General features: G+C 31.4%; 1 protein-coding gene and 2 pseudogenes across 8 annotated transcripts in view; 2 read left to right on the plus strand and 1 right to left on the minus strand.

The window, feature by feature from the left end:
• CEP126 (centrosomal protein 126) overlaps positions 1 to 20,715 on the plus strand; it is a 93,516-nt gene that overhangs the window by 62,775 nt on the left and 10,026 nt on the right. For 5 of the 8 annotated variants that reach the window (XR_002782541.1, XR_002782542.1, XM_011369441.2 and 2 more), the window contains 4 exons: positions 9,727 to 9,839; positions 12,435 to 12,510; positions 14,103 to 14,312; positions 20,274 to 20,337. Coding sequence is in view for 5 of the 8 variants with exons in the window: in XM_011369441.2 (XP_011367743.2) it covers positions 9,727 to 9,839; positions 12,435 to 12,510; positions 14,103 to 14,312; positions 20,274 to 20,337 (463 nt within the window). In the remaining 3 variants the exon portion in view is untranslated. Of the gene's footprint in view, positions 1 to 364; positions 1,753 to 9,726; positions 9,840 to 12,434; positions 12,511 to 14,102; positions 14,313 to 20,273; positions 20,338 to 20,715 lie in introns of those variants that run through there. The other 3 variants (XR_002782543.1, XM_023536123.1, XM_023536125.1) reach the window with 3 other exon arrangements.
• Positions 1,649 to 2,293, minus strand: LOC111745201 (annotated as a pseudogene).
• Positions 10,190 to 10,308, plus strand: LOC111745209 (annotated as a pseudogene).

The raw sequence follows: 20,715 nt of genomic DNA on the forward strand, positions 1-20,715 counted from the left end.
ATTTATTGTCTCATTTAAACCTCATGACAACCTTGAGAAATAAGTATTATTTAAAGCCCTATTTTGCAAAGAAAGAAATAGAATTGCCCAATGTCAAGAGCTAGTAAATAGCAAAATTGATATTTTAATCTAAATATCTATGGCATCAAGTCTCATACTTTTTCTATTAAAACTGTATAATAAATATAATTATTAAGCAAATATATATATACACACACACATATATCAGGAAAATTTTAGGAAATATAGTTTTCCAATAGCTTGAGCATGAAAGGGTCGCATATTAAAATTATGTTCTCATTCTCTGATAAAGGAATAAAATATATATGTTCATATGGAGAAATCCTTATTTTCCCAACTTTAGGCATTAGATTCTTATAGGATCACCTGTGCCTGAGGCCAAAAAGGTTGAAGACCGCCAATCTAAGGTAATCTCCCTTACTTAAAGCAAACTGATTATAGACTGTAATAAAATCTATAGACTACCTTCACAGCAACACCTATATTCATGTTTGATTGCATAACAGCAAACTGTAGACTAGGTGACACATCAAAAAGACCATCATACCATTTTTTTTTTAAAGCCAAAATATTTGAATAAGCTTTTCATAAAGGAGGATAGCCAAATGGTCAATAAACATGAAAAGATCTCAGCTTCACTCCTCAGGAAAATCCACATTAAAATAATTACATATAGCGGCACACATCACAATAACTAAAGTTAAAAAGATAGAATACTATTAATAAAGATATATAACACCTGGAAACTCATATCTACTAAAGTTGAGCATATGCATATTTTATGACCCAGCAAGTCTAGTTCGACAGATTGTGTATGTGTCAGAAATTCATTCATATGTAAACCAAAAGGCATGTATAAAGATTTTCATAGCAGTTTTGTAGCCAGAACCTGAAATTATCTCAAATGTCTTTCAACGCTACAATATATAAATAAAGCAAAATTCCATCATTCATTCCATGAAATACCATAATGAAAATGAATGAGCCACTACTAAGAAACAGTAACGTGGATGAATCTCACACCATAAAATCGTGCAAAAAAAAATTTATATTTTATGTACATTTTTTCATAAAAAAAACTATATTTTTTTTCTATCACTTTCATGAACAAGTAAAACTAAGATGGAAAGTATATGGAACCAGGTAATGAGAAAGCTTTTTCAGTGCTGGTAGTTTTTTTTAATAATAAAATATGGATATTTTATTCCAGCTCTGGGAAATGAAAAAGAGCGAGTAGGGAACAAATTCTTCCATACACCATTCTAATTTAGCTGACATTAATTACAAAATGGTAAACTAAATATATGTGTATAAGTATTTAGATATATACATACCTATTTTTTTCAGAATTTAGTCTCATAAGTGCTCATATATTTACAGTTTTTTTATAAACACCTTTAAAAGTCATCAAATGTATCTTCATACTACTACCTCTGTCTCTTCAGCAATCATTTAATATTTTTGGATTGTATTTGCTGTTTGCATTTTAATCAAAGTATACATTAGAAGATGTAAGGGAAAAACTTGCTTTAAGTTATACTATATGCGTTGCAGTTACGAATGACATGATTTTTTTTCATCATCATTTGCAAATTCACACATCTCGTAGCTCTCTACGTAGATTCTTTCAGCTTCTAGTGCTGTACATATCTACATCTTCTGGATGGGACTGCCCGTGATCCATGAGCTTGAGGTCAGGCACAAACAGTGAAGCACCTTAGGTGGAGTCTCATTTGGTCTTTGTTTCAGAGTTGAGTTCTATTGGCAAAGCCACTGAGTGTTTCAGATTATAAATTGTTTTTGCAGGTATTTCTGTTTCAGCAGAGCTTCCTAGCTTAGTTTTTTCTTTAGGTTCAGGAAGTGACTCTTTTTTGTTGTAGCATATGCCTTTTTCCCAGTTACCTTCGCAATTATTACTGACTGCACTGGGTAAAAAACGGTTGCTCCTAAAGTGGCCAGTCCCAGTGGATAAGCAATTTTCTTAAGTCTAGAACTTTTTCTTGCTGAAACCAAGCCTGCCAATTACTGAAACTGTAATCACTCAGATGGAGGCAAAGCCCATTTGTAAATTACCTGGCAGCTCTTCAATGTATTTAGACTGGAGAGGTGGTGCAGTATAGATGGGACGCTGCTCTGGTTTCACTAGCTGCTTTCTGGATTCTTCTTTTTTGGCTGCATGCACACTTATAGATGTGCACATCAGACTTGCAGGCACGGTTGTCACCTTTCCCATCCTAATGGCCGCCATGTATGTGACCCTCTCTGCCCAAGTTTTCCTCAGTGCTGGTAATGTTTTATTTCTTGAATTGGGTGGCTGTGCAATTTGGGTGTGTATATATAATTCTATACTTATAATCTGTGCATATTTCTATAGGTGATTGTTCTTCAGTTTTTTTAAAAAGGCAAATGATATTGGCATATTAAATACTAAATCTGAAATCAAAAAGAATGCATTTTTTTCCTATTCCAGATAGTATTAAGAATACCTTCAAGGAATCAAAAATTTGATTACTAGAAAGGACCAAAGATTCAATTGCATTTAACTCCCATATTTTATGCATGAGGAAGGTGGCACACATAATAGTGAAATTATATAGCCCAAGATGACACAGCTAGTTTAAAGCAGAGCCAGGATTTTTGTCTTGCAGCTACAGTGTTCATACCTTAAAATAATCCTAGTTTTCATGAGATCAGACATTTAATCAGAGACACTGAACAATTTTTATTCTAGGTAAAAATTAGATAGCATTTACTATATGCCAGTCACTATTCTAAGTACTTCACATATGAAAACAAATTTAATTCTCCTAATAACTGTGAGATAAATAACATTACTCCCATTTTATAAATGAGAAAAATGAGGCACACAGAGGATTCATAACTTGTATAAGTCACATTGCTAGCATAAACGGCATAGCAAGGATTAAAATGCAGGCCTTTTCTCTCTAGCGTCTGTGCCCTTAACCACATAGCTATTATGCTTATTTTTAAAAACACTCCCTATGTGGGGGGAATGGAGGTGTTAATGTATATAATATATAAGAACAAGTTAAAGACTAATAATAAATGAAAAACCCTGTACCCACTGCCCAGTTTTAGAAATAGAAAATCACTAGTATTGTTGAAATCTTATATGCCTCTCCCCAACTGCTTTCCCTTCCTCTCTTACAGAAATGACACCATATAGAATTATGTTAATGATTCCATGCTTTTTAAAAATAATATTGCCATATGTATCTCAAATGATATATTATTTAGTTTTGCCTAGTTTTGTAATTTATATAAATGGAGCTAGTTCATCTACATTCTTTTTTTTCTTTTTATTCTTTTTTATGATTTGCATTCTATATTTTCTTTTTTTAATTATAATTGACATTAAATATCATTTTATATCACCTTCAGGTGTACAACATAGTGATTAGATATTTACATAATTTATGAAGTGATCCCCACAAAAAGTCTAGTACCCACCTGGCACCATACATAGTTATTACAATATTATTGGCTATATTCCTTATGCTGTGCTTTAGATCCCCATGACTATATTGTAACTATCAATTGTACTTACTCCCTTCACCTTTTTCACCAAGCCCCCCACATCCCCTCACATCTGGCAACCACCATTTTGTTTTCTGTATCTAAGAGTCTGTTTCTATTTTGTTTATTTATTTAAATTGTTCTTTAGATTCCACATGTAAGTGAAATCATATGATATTTGTCTTTCTCTCTCTCTGACTTATTTCACTTAGCGTAATACCCTTTAGGTCCATCCATGTTGCCACAAATGGTCAGATTTCATTCTTTTTTTATGGGTGAGTAATATTCCATTCCATGTATGTACTACATCTTTATCCAATCATCTGTTGATGGGCACTGAGGTTGCTTCCATATCTTGGCTATTGTAAATAATGCTGCAACAAACATAGGGATGTGTATCTTGTTCAATTAGTGTTTTGTATTTCTTCGGATAAATACTCAGAAAAGTGCAATTCTTGGGTCATAAGGTAGTTCTATTTTTAATTTTTTCAGGAACCTCCAAATTGTTTTCTATAGTGTCTGCACCAATTTGCAATCCCACTAACAATGCACAAGGGTTCCCTTTTCTCCATATTCTCGCCAATACTTGTTTGTTGATTTATTGATGATGCCATTCTGACAGGTGTGAAATGATATCTCATTGTGGTTTTAATCTGCATTTCTCTGATAATTAGTGATGTTGAGCATCTTTTCATATGTCTATTGGCCATCTGTATATTCTCTTTGGAGAAATATTTATTGAGGTCCTCTGCCCATTTTTTAATTGGATTGTTTGGTTATTTTGTGTTGTTAGTTGTATGAGTTCTTTATAAATTTTGGATATTAACCCTTTTCAGATACATCATTGGCGAATATCTTCTCCCAATTGGCGGGTTGTCTTTTCATTTTGTTGATGGTTTTCTTTGCTGTGCAAAACCTTTTTAGTTTGATGAGGTCCCCCTTGTTTACTTTTTCTTTTGTTTCCCTTCCCTGAGGAGATATATCAAAAAAAAAAAAAAATTGTTACTAGGAACAATGTCAGAGAGTTTACTACCTATGTTTTCTTCTAGGAGTTTTATGGTTTCACATCTTACATTTAAATCTCTAATCCATTTTGAGGGGTTTTTTTTGTTTTTTTTTGTTTTGTTTTGTTTTGTCCATAGTGTAAAATGGTGTTCTAATTTGGGAGTTTTTTGCATATATCTGTCCAGTTTTCCCAACACCATTTGTTGAAGAGACTCTCTTTACCCTTTGCATATTTTTGCCTCTTTTGTCATAGATTAATTGTCCATATAGGTGTGAGTTTTATTTCTGGGCTCCATATTCTGTTCCATTCATCTATGTGTCTGTTTTTTTGCTAGTACCATGCTGTTTTGTTTACTATAAACTTATAGTATAGTTTGATATCAAATAATGTGATACCTCCAACTTTGTTGTTCTTTCTCAAGATTACAATGGCTATTCGGGATCTTTTATGGTTCCATATAAATTTTTAGATTATTTGTTCTAGTTCTCCGAAAAATGCCATTGGTGTTTTTATAGGGATTGCATTGAATCTATAGATTGCTTTGGGTCGTACAGACATTTTAATCATGTTAACTCCTCCTATTTATGAGCATGGTATATGCTTCTATTTGTTTATTTTCTTCAATTTCTTTCTTTAATGTCTTGTAATTTTGAGTACAGGTCTTTTGCTTCCTTGGTTAAATTTATTGCTAGGTGTTTGGGGGTTTTTTGATGCAATTGTAAATGGGAATGTTTTCTTAATTTCTCTTTCTAATAGTTTATAATTGGTGTATAAAAATGCAACCAATTTCTGAATATTAATTTTGTATCCTGGTATTTTACTGAATTCATTTATCAATTCTAGTAGTTTCTGGTGGAATCTTTAGAGTATATTCTTCTATGATTTGCTTTTTTCAATCAATTTTGTTTTTCAGATTTTTTGATTAGTTTAGCTGTACTTCATATTCATTGCTTTATTATAATATATTTTGCATATTACATTAATATACAAAAATTTTTCATTCTATTATTGGACATTTGGGTTGCTTTCCGTTTCTTGCTTTTATGAATAATGCTTTTAGGAACAGTTTTGTACATCTACAGATATACAATTTGCTGAGTCACAGGGTATGTATATTTTCAACTTCACTAGGTAATACCAAATTATTTTCCAGAGCAATATGCCATCAAAACTCTGATATCAGGCTGTGTAATGTTTTCAATCTTATGGATGGGAAACCATGTCTAATTATAACAATTTGCATGAATTGAGCATTTTTCATGTTTATGCACTTAATTGCATTTCCTTTTCTGTGAAATGTCTGCTCTTGGTTTTCTTTTTTCCTTTACTGATACTTTTTTATATCTTTTGTGATTCTGTATCAATTATATGTGTTGCAAATATTTTCTGCCAGTTTGTGATCTGTAGTTTCACTCCTCTTAATGATTAAAAGTTTATTTTAATGTGGTCTTTTCCTTTGCAGCTTGCTTGTATGTATTTAGGTTTTGTTGTTGTTGTTGTTGTTGTTGTTGTTGTTGTTGCAGTTCTAAGAGAAAAATATTCATCTTGACAATTGTTCTTTAAAAAGAAAACACACAAAACTAAATTTAAAAAAAGTTTGCCATAGCTGTTTAAAACAATATAATTTTAGGCAATAATAATCAGATCTTTGGAAGTACTTCTGTACTCTACATTATTTTAGGCTATATATGTTAAGGGCTATCTAAACATACTGTGGTAACTCAAGACTATGGAAGGAAGAGTTAGGTCTGAAGACCAATTAAAGGAGACTACACCTAAGACACATGATAGTAAATACAAATATTTGAAGGTTTATTTGAAGGTGTGGAAGAAGGAGAAAAGAGAGCTAAATGAAGGTTAAAAATTTCAAAGATGTTTTCAATTCAGCATAAGAAAGGGTTTGAGCTAAAACCACCGACAATGGGGTAGTAGCTCCCATCACTATACCATTCAAACACAGGTTGAATGTCCACATCTGAGTAACTGAGATCTATGAGTAAGAGGTCGAACTAGTTAACTTCTAAGATCTCTTCCAAAACTATAATTCTATGAATGTCTCCACAATTTTCCTTTGTTTATAACTAAAAATACTACAAACTTAAAAATACATAACACTTTACTAAAGATTAATAGATTTTGAGTTTTGGTAGTAAAACTGTCATATCTAGAATTTTCATGTGAGCCTAGGAATCTTGCTAGATAATGCCAGTACAAACTATATTATTTTTATAAAAATATGAAGGTTCTCAGATACTATGTTAATTACTAGATAGTATTTAAGTATTTAAGTGGAACAGTACATAAACAGTTTTAAACACTGTATCTATTCCTGGCATCAATAATCTACAATACATAAAACTGAACATCTACACAAAGAACAATAAGGCACAAAAACAATTATGCTACAAATCAAGTACAAAAGTGTTGGTAAATCTTGCTTTCAGAATATTTATGAACAGCCTAAAGAGAGGTAAAAATTTTTAATGCAGCAGTTATATAGCCAAGTTAATTTTCATTTATGATATTTTTAAAAGTTCTTCAAAAATGCAAAGAGAAGGACTTTACAAGATTTAGGAGAAGACAATTCCAATCATAGAAAACAATATAGAAACTTTATTGCTGCCCAAATGATCTCCCTAGAAACTATAACATTTAATATATCTAGCATTTAGCTTCTTTAGCATTAGCATACCCATATGGATGGGAATAAGCATAATGCAGTGCTTTTTGAACTATAGGTCATACTCTTGAGTCAATAATGAAATCAACTTAATGAGTGGTAACCAGAATTTTTTTAATGAAATATAATTTTAGAATCAGAATGTTCTAGAATAAAAACTACCAGAGGACATCATATGTTGTAAGGGTAAATATGTTTTGCAAAACTGTATATGCATCCTGGGTCACAATGCAAAATGTACTTTTTTCTGTGAGACACAGTCAAATCAGAATAAAAATTACTAGCACGAAGTGTAAGAGCTAGAATTTTAAATTTTAGAGACTTAACTGCTTGGAGCTAAATCCCAGCTTTGCTCTTTACTGGCTCTGTGACCTTAAGCAAGTTCCTTATCCTCTCTTGTACCTTACTTTATCTGGAAAAATAGTGAAAATGATAGTGCCTATAGCTTTAGAACAATGCCTAGGCAATTATAAATGCTCAACAAATACTAACTAGAATTACATTATTTCTTACTATAAAAGGTCAGATGTTCAATTACTAGCCAACTTTAAAAATCGAAAGCTTTTGTGTCTTTGTTGTTATATAGATTTAGAATGATATATAGTTGTATATAGTTATAGTTTTATATGTAGAGTTATATGCACATAACTATATATGTATAGCTGTATATAGAAAATATGTATATATTAGCTATCGTAACATCAATTAGATTCAATATTCAAATTGATGTTCTGCAGTACATAGTTTCAGGGCTAAAATATTTTCATTTTTTCCTCCTTACCTGAACTTTGATCACAAAAGCACACACAAACACACTTCCATGTACTTTTCAAGACGTTTGTGTGCTTACACATATACTCATACTGTATGCTGCAGACCAACTGAATTTTTTACCTTTCGGCCTCAAGAAATTTTTTAACTTCATTATTATTATTTTGTGCCTTTGTACATAATTTTCTTTTTGACTCAAAGAGTCTTTTTACTTGGGAGCTTACTCCTCCTTAAAGACCAAGCTTCTCTGTGAAACCTTTCTTGATTCTTACAAGGACACTCTGGCCTCTGATCTTTTACTTAATTCTGTTTACAGCTCTACATACAATTCATTTTACTGTAATAATCCATTTAAATTCTTCTAAAATAATGGATTCCAAAAGGTTTTATTGTACCACTATTAATAAAAATTTTGAGCACATATTATATATATCTATGCCATATACATGTATTACTGTTAATATACGTGAAGCACCTTAACCAGAAATAAAAATTTTTTAAAAAGGAGATAAAGGTGAAGTACAGACTTTTAAAACAGTTTTTAAATTTTGTGTTTTATAAATAATATACTTTAAAAATTATAAAAATAATTTTATTTATTATGTATAAATACTTTTTTCTCTCATATATTATTAATGATCCTCTGAATGCTTAGTTTCAAATATCTTATCAATTACAATGACTTTATTTCATATACCATCATTAGCTAATATCTCCAGGTACAATATGAATTTAGGCTGAAGTTTGTTATAGTTTTTTGGATAATTATTTAATTTGTGATTCTAATTTGTTACAAAGATAATTATACTTCATTGTCATTATGTAGCAGAGTTTGTAATAAGAATAAGAGATGTGTCAGTTCTGCCTTTCTTATTTACTTGTGTTTGCTTTATTAGTATTATCTTTGATCTATGATTTTATAAGAATATGTTTTTAGTTATACAAAAGATGTAGGAAAATAACATAATAAATATTCATGTACCCACCACGTATCTTAAATAATGAAACATGACACATACAATGGAATTCCTACAAAACTCTTTTTTAGCCTCTTTCTCATTTCGTGAGGACTCATTCAGGTACTACAAGATATCTATAAATCCATTTAGAAGGGCACACATAAAATATAGTACAGTGAAGGGAGTGAAACACACTTAGAATATGTACTCTTCCTCCAAGATAACTTTGTTGACTGTGTACAATATATAACTGACAAGGGTGCCAGTGTCAACCATATATATTTTTTCCATTCACAACTGGAAATCCTCATATGCTGAAGGCTGACTTAAGTTATATGGGATTTTCGACTGCGTGGGTGGTCAGTACCACTAACTTCTCCGGGTTGTTCAAAAGTCAACTGTATTACCATAATAAATTTAAATTCTAATTTTTAGATAATAAATATAAAGTGAAATTCTAATATGTTCTTCCTGCACAGAGGTGATTTATTTGCATATCCTTCTGGTGTTGTACCACACTTTGGAGGTCACTGCTCTAAACTATAAACCCCTTGAAAGCAGAGATTTTTTTAAATTCATTATTGTAACTGTGCCATGCATAGTACATATAAGAGAAGCTCAAAAAAAGTTTACTGACTGAATGAAACTTAGAGTTTTCTGTAATGTTTGAAGGTAATTTGGAAGTTTGTGGTGGATATATACTCCTAATTCAATTGATGTAAATTTTGACATTGTGCTGGCATTTGTTTAAGATTCGACTGTTATGAGAAGAAAAAGAATCGTTGAAAATAAGCAGAAAAATAATTTAGAACAGAAAAAACAAAACCCTGGATGTATAGGACAGAAGTACAGTGAGAAAATGAATGTAAGTACATCATTAGAAAACACCTCTATTCATTGGTGGAAAACTGCTTAGAAAACAGAATGTTCTAAAAGGACTGTGCTCTTGCTGTAAACTGTGCACTACTATATAACAATAAGCATAGCCAAAGCTATTGTGAAGCACTATTGGACTCTCTATGCTAGGAACTTTTTGTACCGTAATTATGTGGTATATAGTCAACTCTGGAAAAAAACTGAGGTCATTAACAACAAAGTTATTTAAATATACATTAAAAAACAAAGAAAAGTAAATTAGAGCTATAGATAGAGGAAGCAAGTATGCTAATCATAAAGATTCATATAGTCTTTATGTGTTTAAATATCCTATTTGGGGTCTACAGCCATGCTACCCTGAACAAGCTCGATCCCGGCTGATCTCAGAAACTAAGGAGGGTCGGGCCTGGTTAATACTTGGATGGGAGACCACCTAGGAAGACCAGGTGCCGTAGACATAAAAAAAAAAAGGATTGTAAGCTGACAAGGTCCTTGCAATCTGTGAGGTCAACCAAGGGTTGCCTCGCCTGAAAAAAATAAAAATAAATAAATAAATAAATATCCTATTTGGATCCAAGCTTCCTGGAAGACATGGCAAAAAGGAAATTAGGATGTTATATAGTTTTCAGGGGATATTGACCATGATCTTGTTTAAGGTATACTATAATAAAAGACATTTCCCATTGAGAATCTTCTTTAAGGAACCTTGAAGTTCATAATGGATATATTCCTATTAACGGTCAACAACAAATGAAAAGGGAGTTTCATATAGCTGTTTGAAAAAAAGATCTTTGATAAAAGTCAAAAGCATAATGCTATTAATTTTAAAATGAGTGAAGGTAATTCTGTGAGCTAAGTAAATCTGACCTAAAGATGACATTTTCTAGAGGTCTAACTTGATCCAAGGATTGAATTTAAAATATTAAAAATTTTAGATAGATGAGTGAGTAGCATTTTGCTTGAAGTTTCAACTATAAATTTCACTTCTTTTGATTTTTTAATAAAACTGGAATAGTACCTTATGAAAACTTTATATTCCAAGTTATAGGTTGAGTGTACTATTCTTTGTTATAGGAACTATTGATTTTTATATGGGTAAGATTACAAATACGAAAAACATCAGCCATGGTATATCTTATCAGCAGAACAAAAGTCATTTAGTTATTTATGTAAATTAAGTGTCCTATTACCAATTTATTCTTACTGCTTAATACTAAACATAGTACTTAATTACAAACATAACTTTCTAGTTACAAATATAATGCCTAATAAGTCCTTTTTTTAACATCCATGTTGTTCACATCAGACATCTCAAAATCTATAAACTGAACAAATTTTTACATTTATTTTTTATTAATATATTTTAAATTTAAAAGTAATGTTATAACCAAAAAATGAACAAACCCACATATTTTAAATACCTGTTATTATTGCCCTCTCTAAATTCATCTTTATTTTTCTGGTTCTTATTCTGTTCCTCTATGTCTTGCTCCTTTGCATTCTATCTTACTGTATTTAAAGTCTATTTTTGTTCTTCTTTCCAGGAACCTCACATCCACTTTCACATATACATTTTCCACTCACACACCCATTTACACATCTTCTAAAGTCTTGATATCTTTAGAATACGTCAGTGTTTCTGAATCAAAATCGAGTTTTGAAGTTTAACTTTTCCATCCCTATTGTTCTGCTTTGATTTAGGGTTTGGGGTTTTGTTGGGGTTTTTTTCACTCAAGAGCCTAAACAAGGGTTCAGTCACTATAGCATTGGTCTCTATCACCTTGAATTAGAAATGTATTTTATCATACTAGATTTTTCCCAGCCCACTACTTCTATGTAGAGAAAATCTAAAAGATATCAATGAAAAATAGAAAAAGCACAATTACTACTTAGTGATAGGGTCTCAGTCCAAGATGTTTTGAGTCTATAATGGATATGAGGCAAGGCTACAAGAGCTATTGAAGCAGGGCTGTTGCAGAAACCATCATCAGTTACTCTTCAGACCAGACTGAACAAAAGCAATGTATAGTCATAGCCAGGAAATTTTATATGAGAGAAAGTCATTTTTATAAGTGGAGTAAAGAAGCAAAATAAACCATGTCCAGAGAAAAAGAGTTGGTACCCCTCAGAGAGTGTTGAATGGGTATGCAAATTGCCAGTGCTCTGAGGTTTCCCATTTCCCAGTTGATACACAGCATCGAGGCACCTATTTCTGATTTAAGTTTTGACTAGTAGTTGTGATTCACCCTTACAATGATAAATCAACAAGATTAGAAACCTTAAAGTGTTTTTTAAACTTTCCTTTAATGAGCACTTTTGATTGCCCGCTTACTTCCCTCTTCCAGATATTCAAGACAACACAGCAATCTGAAAATTTTCCAAAATTAACATAAAATATTTTTTTAATATTCAGTTACCATTGAAAGGACTTATTTCAGTAATTCTTGATTTCTACACAAAAAAAAGAAAATAGACAAGTTACATGAAAATATATACAGCAAATAAAAGTTTTTAAAAAGTCAATGTATGTATCATGAATTTTAAATACGGAACTATGTTCTGATTTAATATTCTATTTTTATAGAATTTTGGACAAAGTGTCCAGCTAAGTTCATGTGAGTCAAAACAAACTACAAGGGGTACTTCTAATATTGAAAAAGGTATGTTCTAGTTTAAACATTTTTCTATGAGCTTTGTTCCCAGTGATTTTTTTTCTTATATGTATTTTCCCAAATACTTACATATCATGTGACTATTAAACCACCATTTTGGACCTAAATTCTCCTCACCCTACACATTTAGGTTGTTGTTTTTCTTTATTTTAAATAATAATGTACTGAACATCTTTCTACATCAAGCTTTTTCCTGATTTTTCAATTATTTCTATAAGGTAGATTCCTTGAATTAAAATTACAATATTTGCCATATAAATGACACCTAATAAATATTTGTTGAATGAAAGTCTCGTGTATTAAATGAATTCTGGATCAAAGGATATAAACATTGTAATGGCTTTTCACACATATTTCTAAAGTACTTTTTTGAGTGTATTATCAATATAAATTCTGGTTAGTGTGCTAACCTAAAATAGAATCACTTCTATTACTTACTTATATCACAGGCAAAGAAATGTTGTTTTGTTAGTTTTAATTTGTACATCTTTAATTAATAATATGCTTAATTGTTTTTGTATATATATTTATTTTTGATGAATCGTTTCTTCATATTTTTCTCTGTAGATATTGAAGTTTGGATATTTTCTTACTGATTTCTGTAAATTCTTTAAATATCAAGGATTCTTATCCTTATATTAGTTGCAAATATTTTTGCTACTTTATTATTTGCATTTCATTTTACTTATGTTGTATTTTACAGATAGAAGTCTTATTTTTTATTTTGTCATTCAATAAATGATTGTTGAGAGCTAATTTCCTGCCTTCAACTAAATATTGGATATATAGTAATGAAGAAATCATACAAAATTCTTGCCCTTCAGAAATTTAAAGCCTATTAGGGAAAACTAGCCTTAAATAAATAAGTTTATAGTCTTTTCTTAGTGATTTTGCCATTACTTTTAAACTCAAAGAACCTTCCCAATACAGAAAGTTAGAAATGTTTCTTTTTCCTCTAGATTGCTTCAATAATTTGATCATTAAATTTAATTCTTTAATTTCTTTGGAATTTGTTTAATTGGATGGTGTGAAGTGCAATTCCGAATTGATTCTTTCATAAACAACAAATTAATTTATTGAGTGATCTTTCCTTTTTCTCAAGTCTCTGATCATATGTTAAGTTCTTATGTCTAATTTGATCCATTTCAAGGTTGTCAGTTCTGTTCAGCTGATACCTAATTTTTTAATCTTTCCTTAAGTTTTTTTCTCTTACCCATTTATAACTCATCTTAATCGCTATTATAAAGACAATTTACTTTATCTTCTCTTTGTACTACCAATGAATAAAAAAAGAATAGCACAAAAATAAGCTAAACGGAATGTATTTTTCTTTAGTTCAGGTAACACTCTAGGAATTCTTATTACCTTACTGCCATCATTTTGAATATATATATTTTTTAATTAGAGATGGAAAAATCCTAGATATAGAAGATCTTGATAACTAAAATGCAAACTAACAGAAGATTCACTGGGCTTCTATTAGTGAAAAGAATACATACAGATATGTCAGTTAAGTATGATTAAAGGCTGATCCCAAGACAAAAAGGGATCAAAGAATAGTTAATGTAAAGTTTCTGTAGTTTCAGAGAGTACTTCTGAATTTTTGATGGCTGAAAACTTAGTGAAAGCTTCAGTGCCTGAGGATGAAATTCTAACTGTCATGAGTAGCAAGCAGCTACAGAAACCAAATCTGGCTTTAAATAAGACTCAGCAATTCAACATCTGTGCACTATCAGCTGAAGAACAGAAAATCCTACAATCCCTTAATCGTCTCAATGAAAGGTTATACTGTAAGTATGGAAGAACACCTTTTGTAAGAAGTGTTATATTTTGTACTTTGATTATTTTAATTTAAAATTTAATTTAGCTTAAAAATTGAAATTAAAGAGACAGAATCTATCCAGGTTATCACCTCTTAAATCAAGTATATTACAACTAAAATATTTTTGCTATGCCATATTATTTCAAGTATATCATACTCATTTTGTTTATGATGATACCAATGTCTTTGGCAGGGTTAGCTGTCTTTTAGGAACGTATGAATACACTTCTGCTTCAGCAATGTGTCAGGCTAGGTATCTGTCCTGACCATCCATCAAAAACAACCATAAATTCTACATTAAGTACTTTAAAATTTTTAAATATAGCAATGAACTGGTAAAAATATAAAGAATTCTTAAGAATAGGAACTTAATATAGACAAGAACCCAGAAATAAATTGAGAGTGCTGCAGCTAGCTTTCATCTTGAAAACATTTAACACAGAGAGTGAAACACAGCTTTGCTTTTCATGGCCTCTCAGAAAAAAAAAAAAAAAAAGTTTACAAGAGACAAAACCCAGGCCTTACTCAAGATGTGTAGTCTTATAAAAGATCATCCCACCTTAAGCTGAGCCTCTCAAAGAGCTACACCCTACACAGACACACACACACGGAGAAAGAGAGAGAAGTGATGAAAAAAGCTAGCGTATCTTGAATTGAGCGGATGACAGGGGAAGACTTGCAAGCTTTTTTCACCTCACCTCTCTTTCTGTCTCTCTGTGTGTATATGTCTATGTAGAATGTAGCTCTTTCTCTAAGAGATTTTGTTAACAACAGACTCTAAAGAAAATTCTAAAGAATACATTTCAGCAGACGGAGAGTAATCTCATTTAGACAGTTGGAGAAGGTAAATTTTAACAGACATTGTATAAAACAATACATTTAATAAAGAAATGTTTCAAAGAGAAAAAAATTAGAATTTAAATACCTATCAGAAATAATACATAACTTAGGAGAACAGAAATGGTGTTAAAGTGTACTAGTATTCTGTATTCTTAAGGAATTGAGTAAAAATACAGATTAGTTGTTGATAACTGAAGTATGCCTGTGGTAATTACTAGAGTCACAACTAAAGGACTAGAAATAGATTATGCATTATATACAAACTGGTAGAGAAGGAAAGTGGCATACAAAAAAATCAGTCCAAAATAAAAAGAGAGAAAAACATAGAAGATATAGGACAAATAGAAATCCTACACTACAAAATGGTATGTACAAGTGTATTTATAATAAATAAAAGTGGATTAAAGGCTACATTTAAAGACAGGCTGTTAGTTGAAACTTTATAACACAATTGTATTCTGTTTAGAAATAATCTGTTTAAAACATAAGGATATGGAAAAGCTAAAAGTAAAAAAAAAAAAAAAAGATGAAAAATATGTACCAAGCTAATTCTAACCAAAGGAAAACTGCTTTAGATGTATTATTAACTGACAAAACCGACTATAAGGCAGAAAGCATTACTGGAAACAAAAAAGATCACTTCATGATGTTCAAAGTTTTAATTCAGGAAAAATATATAAAATATTTTCATTTTGTATGCATTTAAGATCATAGCCTCAAAATATATAAAATATTTTTAGCCATTGTGAGAGATTGTTTTTTACTTTGTCAGTAATTATAGAATAGACAAAAATATCAAATAGGTGTATAAGAATCAAACACGATTAACTAACTTGATCAAAGGGACACATTCTTTGCAAGCGCACATAGAACATTTATAAAAATGGACCATATGTTATGCTATAAAACAAACCTTGACACATTTCAAAGGATTGGAGTCATGCACATCCTCTGTCCACAATGCAACTTAACTAAACATGAGTAACAAAATGATATTTATTAAGAAACATATTTCTAAATCAGGTTATGAAAAAAATACCATAACGGAAATTACAAAATATTTAGACACAAACAATAATACAAATATTTTATATATGTATATGTTTATCATCACCTCTCAACCTTGCCACTACTAACATTTGGGGCAAAATAATTTTTTTGTTGTGGGAGGCTGTCCCGTGTATTGTGAGTTGTTTAGCAGCATCTCTGGCCTCTACCAACTGAATGCTATAGTACAAGTATCTCCTAACATTGCCAAATGTTCCTTGGGTGGCAAAAAATCACCTGTGGTTGAGAACCACTGAAGAAAAAAAACATAATATATGTACATACATTCTTATATAATGCATGTATGTGTATGTGTTGTGTGTGTATTCCACTCTTGCTGAAAATATAGAAAGCTGGAATGTGTCAATGTGACCCTAATAAAAAACAGATAAACAACAAAAGTGTAGCTTTTCTTGAATGCATTAGAGAGCTGAAGTCATAGCATAACCAAGTAGCCTGACATCCAAGGAAAACAGGAACTCCCTAGGAGAGACAGGACATGACTATTGGCTCACCTGTGGCAGAGTATGGGAGAAAGAAATACCAGGTTGCATACAAGCTGGTATTAAGAATTCTGCTTAGATTTTTAACAGATTGCTAAAGGATAAGTGTGAACTATTGTGAGAATATGAAACCCCTGGAAGCCACAAACACAAGAAGAGTTCACGCTCACTCGCAGATTTTTTTCCATGAACCTACATGGTGTATTCAAGGGGAAAATAGAGGGCAGGTCAAGAAACTAGAGAAATCCTTCCTCAGTACTGCAACCTAGAGGAGGGGAGCAGCCACTGCATTAGAAAAGGCATGAAGCCCCATGCAGAACTTTTCTCTCCTACTGCATAAAAGCTATGAGGTACTGAAACAGAGGCAGAAAACTTTATTGATTGCCCCCAAGGCACAAATAAAGACTTATAGGGCTGGGAGAAAAGTAAAAGAAAAAAGCTTCTTCCTGTTGGGGAGGGCCCAAGCAACAGGCATGGACCCAGATCATTAGAGGTATCTTGCTATCAGAGGAGAAGCACAAAAATCTTGCACAAATCCAGCCAAAGATACAAGATGAAGTTGACTTCCATGGCAAGGAGGAGCAGGATGACTAAGAAGATACGGAGGACATGGCTAGGACTGAGCCTGAACCAGGAAAACAGAAAAACTCCCCTACTGCTTCACCACAAGGCCAGCAAATGCCAAGTAACAAGCAAAAAGAAATCTGCTGGAAGAGAGGCAATAGCATAGAGAGAGCCTCCTTCTATTGTGAAGATACACAAAAAGGCCAAAATCTGAGAATAGAACAGAAACATTGAATTAAAAAGCCTCCATGATCCTTGCAGAACAGAAGAACACTAGAGGAATTTGAAACCAGTGCTGTACTGAAGGTAACCATAGCAACAACAAAAACCAAACCCAGCTCAATTCCAGACTAAGGTGATTAACTACACACACACACACACACACACACACACACAATTGCCTAGGAGAAGAGGCATGCTGATTTCCAGACACACATACTGTTAACCTGAGTATCCACTATTTTAAACATGAATTCTGGCATTAAATCAAAAATTATGAGACACACCAAAAAAGCAAGGAAAAAAACTCACTGTCAAGGATACAAAGCAATCAACAGATTGAGACACAGAGATGACCCAGATGTTGGAACGATCAGATAATTTTAAATAACTATGACTAATATATTAAATGTTAAAATGGAAAAGGTAGACAACATGGTAGAGACAGCATGCATGAACAGATGGAGAATTTCAGCAAAGAGATGAAAACTATAAGAAAGTCAAAAAGAAAAGTAAGAAATAAAACACTGTTAACAGAAATGAAAAATGTTATCTATGGGCTCATCAGTAGACTCAACACAGCTGAGGAAAGAATCAATGAATTTGAAGACAGGTAATAGAAATTTCCAAACCGAAACACCAAGAGAAACCAAAATGGTAGGGGGAAGAAAAACCAGAATGAACGATCTAAGACCTGTGGGACAATATAAAACAGTCTAACAAACATATAATTTGAATCCTCATGTGAGAAATGGCAGCTTTTTTTTTTTTTTTTTTTTGCTAGGAAGAGGAGCTAATGATCTCTTTGGATTTCAGCATAACTCCTCTCATATGGGATGAAAACCCATTCTTGGATCCCAGATAGCACACTGACAGAAAAGCTATGAAAAACTGGGGTCATTTTGAGGCAAGCTGTTTGTCACTCTATATTAGAATAATTGGATACCAAGTAGAAAGAAATTAAATTGAATTCCTTTCCAAATACCATACATAAAAATCAGTTCCAAGGTGATTAAAGAATTAATGTGAAAAAAAAATGTGTAAAGCCATTAGGAGATAATATAATATTTTCTAGCCTCAGGGTAAGGATTTCTTTAGCAGAACAAAAGAAATGTATAGAGGAAAAATCAATAAATTTGACTATATTTAATAGTCAAATAATTACAAACTTTCTTCATATCAGAATCATTAAAAGAATGAAAAGAGGCCACAAATGAAACTATTTATACTACATAGAATAAAGGACTCATTCAAAACCTGTAAAGAACAACTATAAATCAATAAGAAAAAAAGACAACTCAACAAAATAGGGGGAAAAAAAGACTTAGGAATTTCACAAAAGAAATGCAAATGACAATAAACAATACACATTAATAGATATTCAACTTCATTAGAAATAGGGAAATGCAAATCAAAACAATGAAATATAGTTACGTTCTCATAAGAAAGACATATGTTTAAAAGCCTGGCAATACTAAGTGCTGGTAAAGACATACAGCAATTGGAGCTCTCACTGGGCAACCTCTTTAGGAAATGCTTTGCTGCCACCTAATAAATTGAACATGAACATACCCTATAACCCAGCAATTTCACTTCTAGATGCATATCCTACTTGAAACCCTGCATATGTGCATCAAGAAACATGTATAAGTCTATAGAGATCATCATTATTTAAAAGCCAAACTTTGAAAACATCTAAATATGCTGGAGTATTATTCATCAGGGAAAATGAACAAACTATAGCTACACACATCATCATGGATGAATCTAAATAATATATAATTTTCAACAAAATAAAAATCGCAGGAAAAAAACAGTACAATTTCAATTATGCGAAGTTCAGAAACAGGCAAAACTAAACTATTCTTTGGAGATGTATGCATATGTGTTAAAACTATAAAAAAATGAAGTCAGTATAGTGGGTTACCTCTGTGAGTAGGAGAAGGGAGTGCAATCCACAAGGCAGTGTGGAAGTAGAGAGCTCCAGAAAGCTTCTAAAAAAGTGAAAATGTTCAGCTTTCATAATCGAGGTAGTTACACAGACATTAGCTTTATCATTATTAATTAAAATATGCATATGTTTTATATACTCTGTGTTAATTCTAAAATTAAAATTTAAAAATAAGGTAGTAATAAAAAGCAGGGTGCTACAACCACAAAAGCAATGTAAAACTAAAGCTATAAGTTTAAGACACAAAATTAGGCGGATAGAATAAAAACCTCGTCAGTTTTTTAGAAAGTTTTTTTCTTTTAGATATTTCTACATATTTAAATGCTTCAAGTAAAAGATTCTCCCTGAATGTTTTTTCTTTTGCCCAAACTCTTTCTATTACATAGACAAAAGCCTAAACATCGAAAATGCAAGAGTTGACCAAATTACTCAAATTTTTTGTGCCTTAATGGCAAATAAATATCTCCTCTTTCTTAAGATACTCCAAGAATGAAAGTCATTTATTGGTTTAAAAAAAAAGAAGAAGAAAAATAAAAAAGGAATGAAAATCTAACACTTAAATAAAGATCGTTATATAATAGTCCAAGTACTATTATCAACATAAGTTTTATGTAATTGCTTTTAATCAAATTACTTCCATTTCCTAAGCTAATATAAGTATAAAGACTGCTTCTGGGGACAATAAAGACCTCTCACTCAATTTTGAATATTTTGACACATTAGAATTTAATATTTGATTCTTTAGTCATTCTTCTCTTTCAGTATGCATAACAATTGTTTTTATATCATGGTATAATCATTTCAGATATGCAAGAAACCATTTGCAAAAATCCATCGATCAAAAATACCTTACAAATAAAGCACTTCTGGTAAGTATTTTAAGCTTTTGTTTTTATTTTAGGAAACTTCATGATTTTGTGTGTAAGAATCCTGTACTGATATTAATTTTTCTTGAGGTTGGCTTTTAGAGAGTTTTTCTCCACAACTTTCAATTATAAGATGTTTTTGTTAAGCAAATATACTCTTGTTTTTAAAAATTGTAATATTAAAATTTTTACATCCAGAGTATTTTGTCAGTAATGGAAACAGCAACATGTATCAGTGCACTATTCTTCAAATAATTTTAGATATGTAACCTAATTGGAAAATTGTTAAGAACTTTGGTGATGACCCCATTCTTGCTCATACCCCTTTCATGTCTTAAGGGTTCAAAACTAGACATTATTATTTTGAATTTTTTTTTTTTT

Source organism: Pteropus vampyrus, unplaced genomic scaffold (assembly GCF_000151845.1).
Source record: "Pteropus vampyrus isolate Shadow unplaced genomic scaffold, Pvam_2.0 Scaffold148, whole genome shotgun sequence".
Taxonomy (NCBI): domain Eukaryota; kingdom Metazoa; phylum Chordata; class Mammalia; order Chiroptera; family Pteropodidae; genus Pteropus; species Pteropus vampyrus.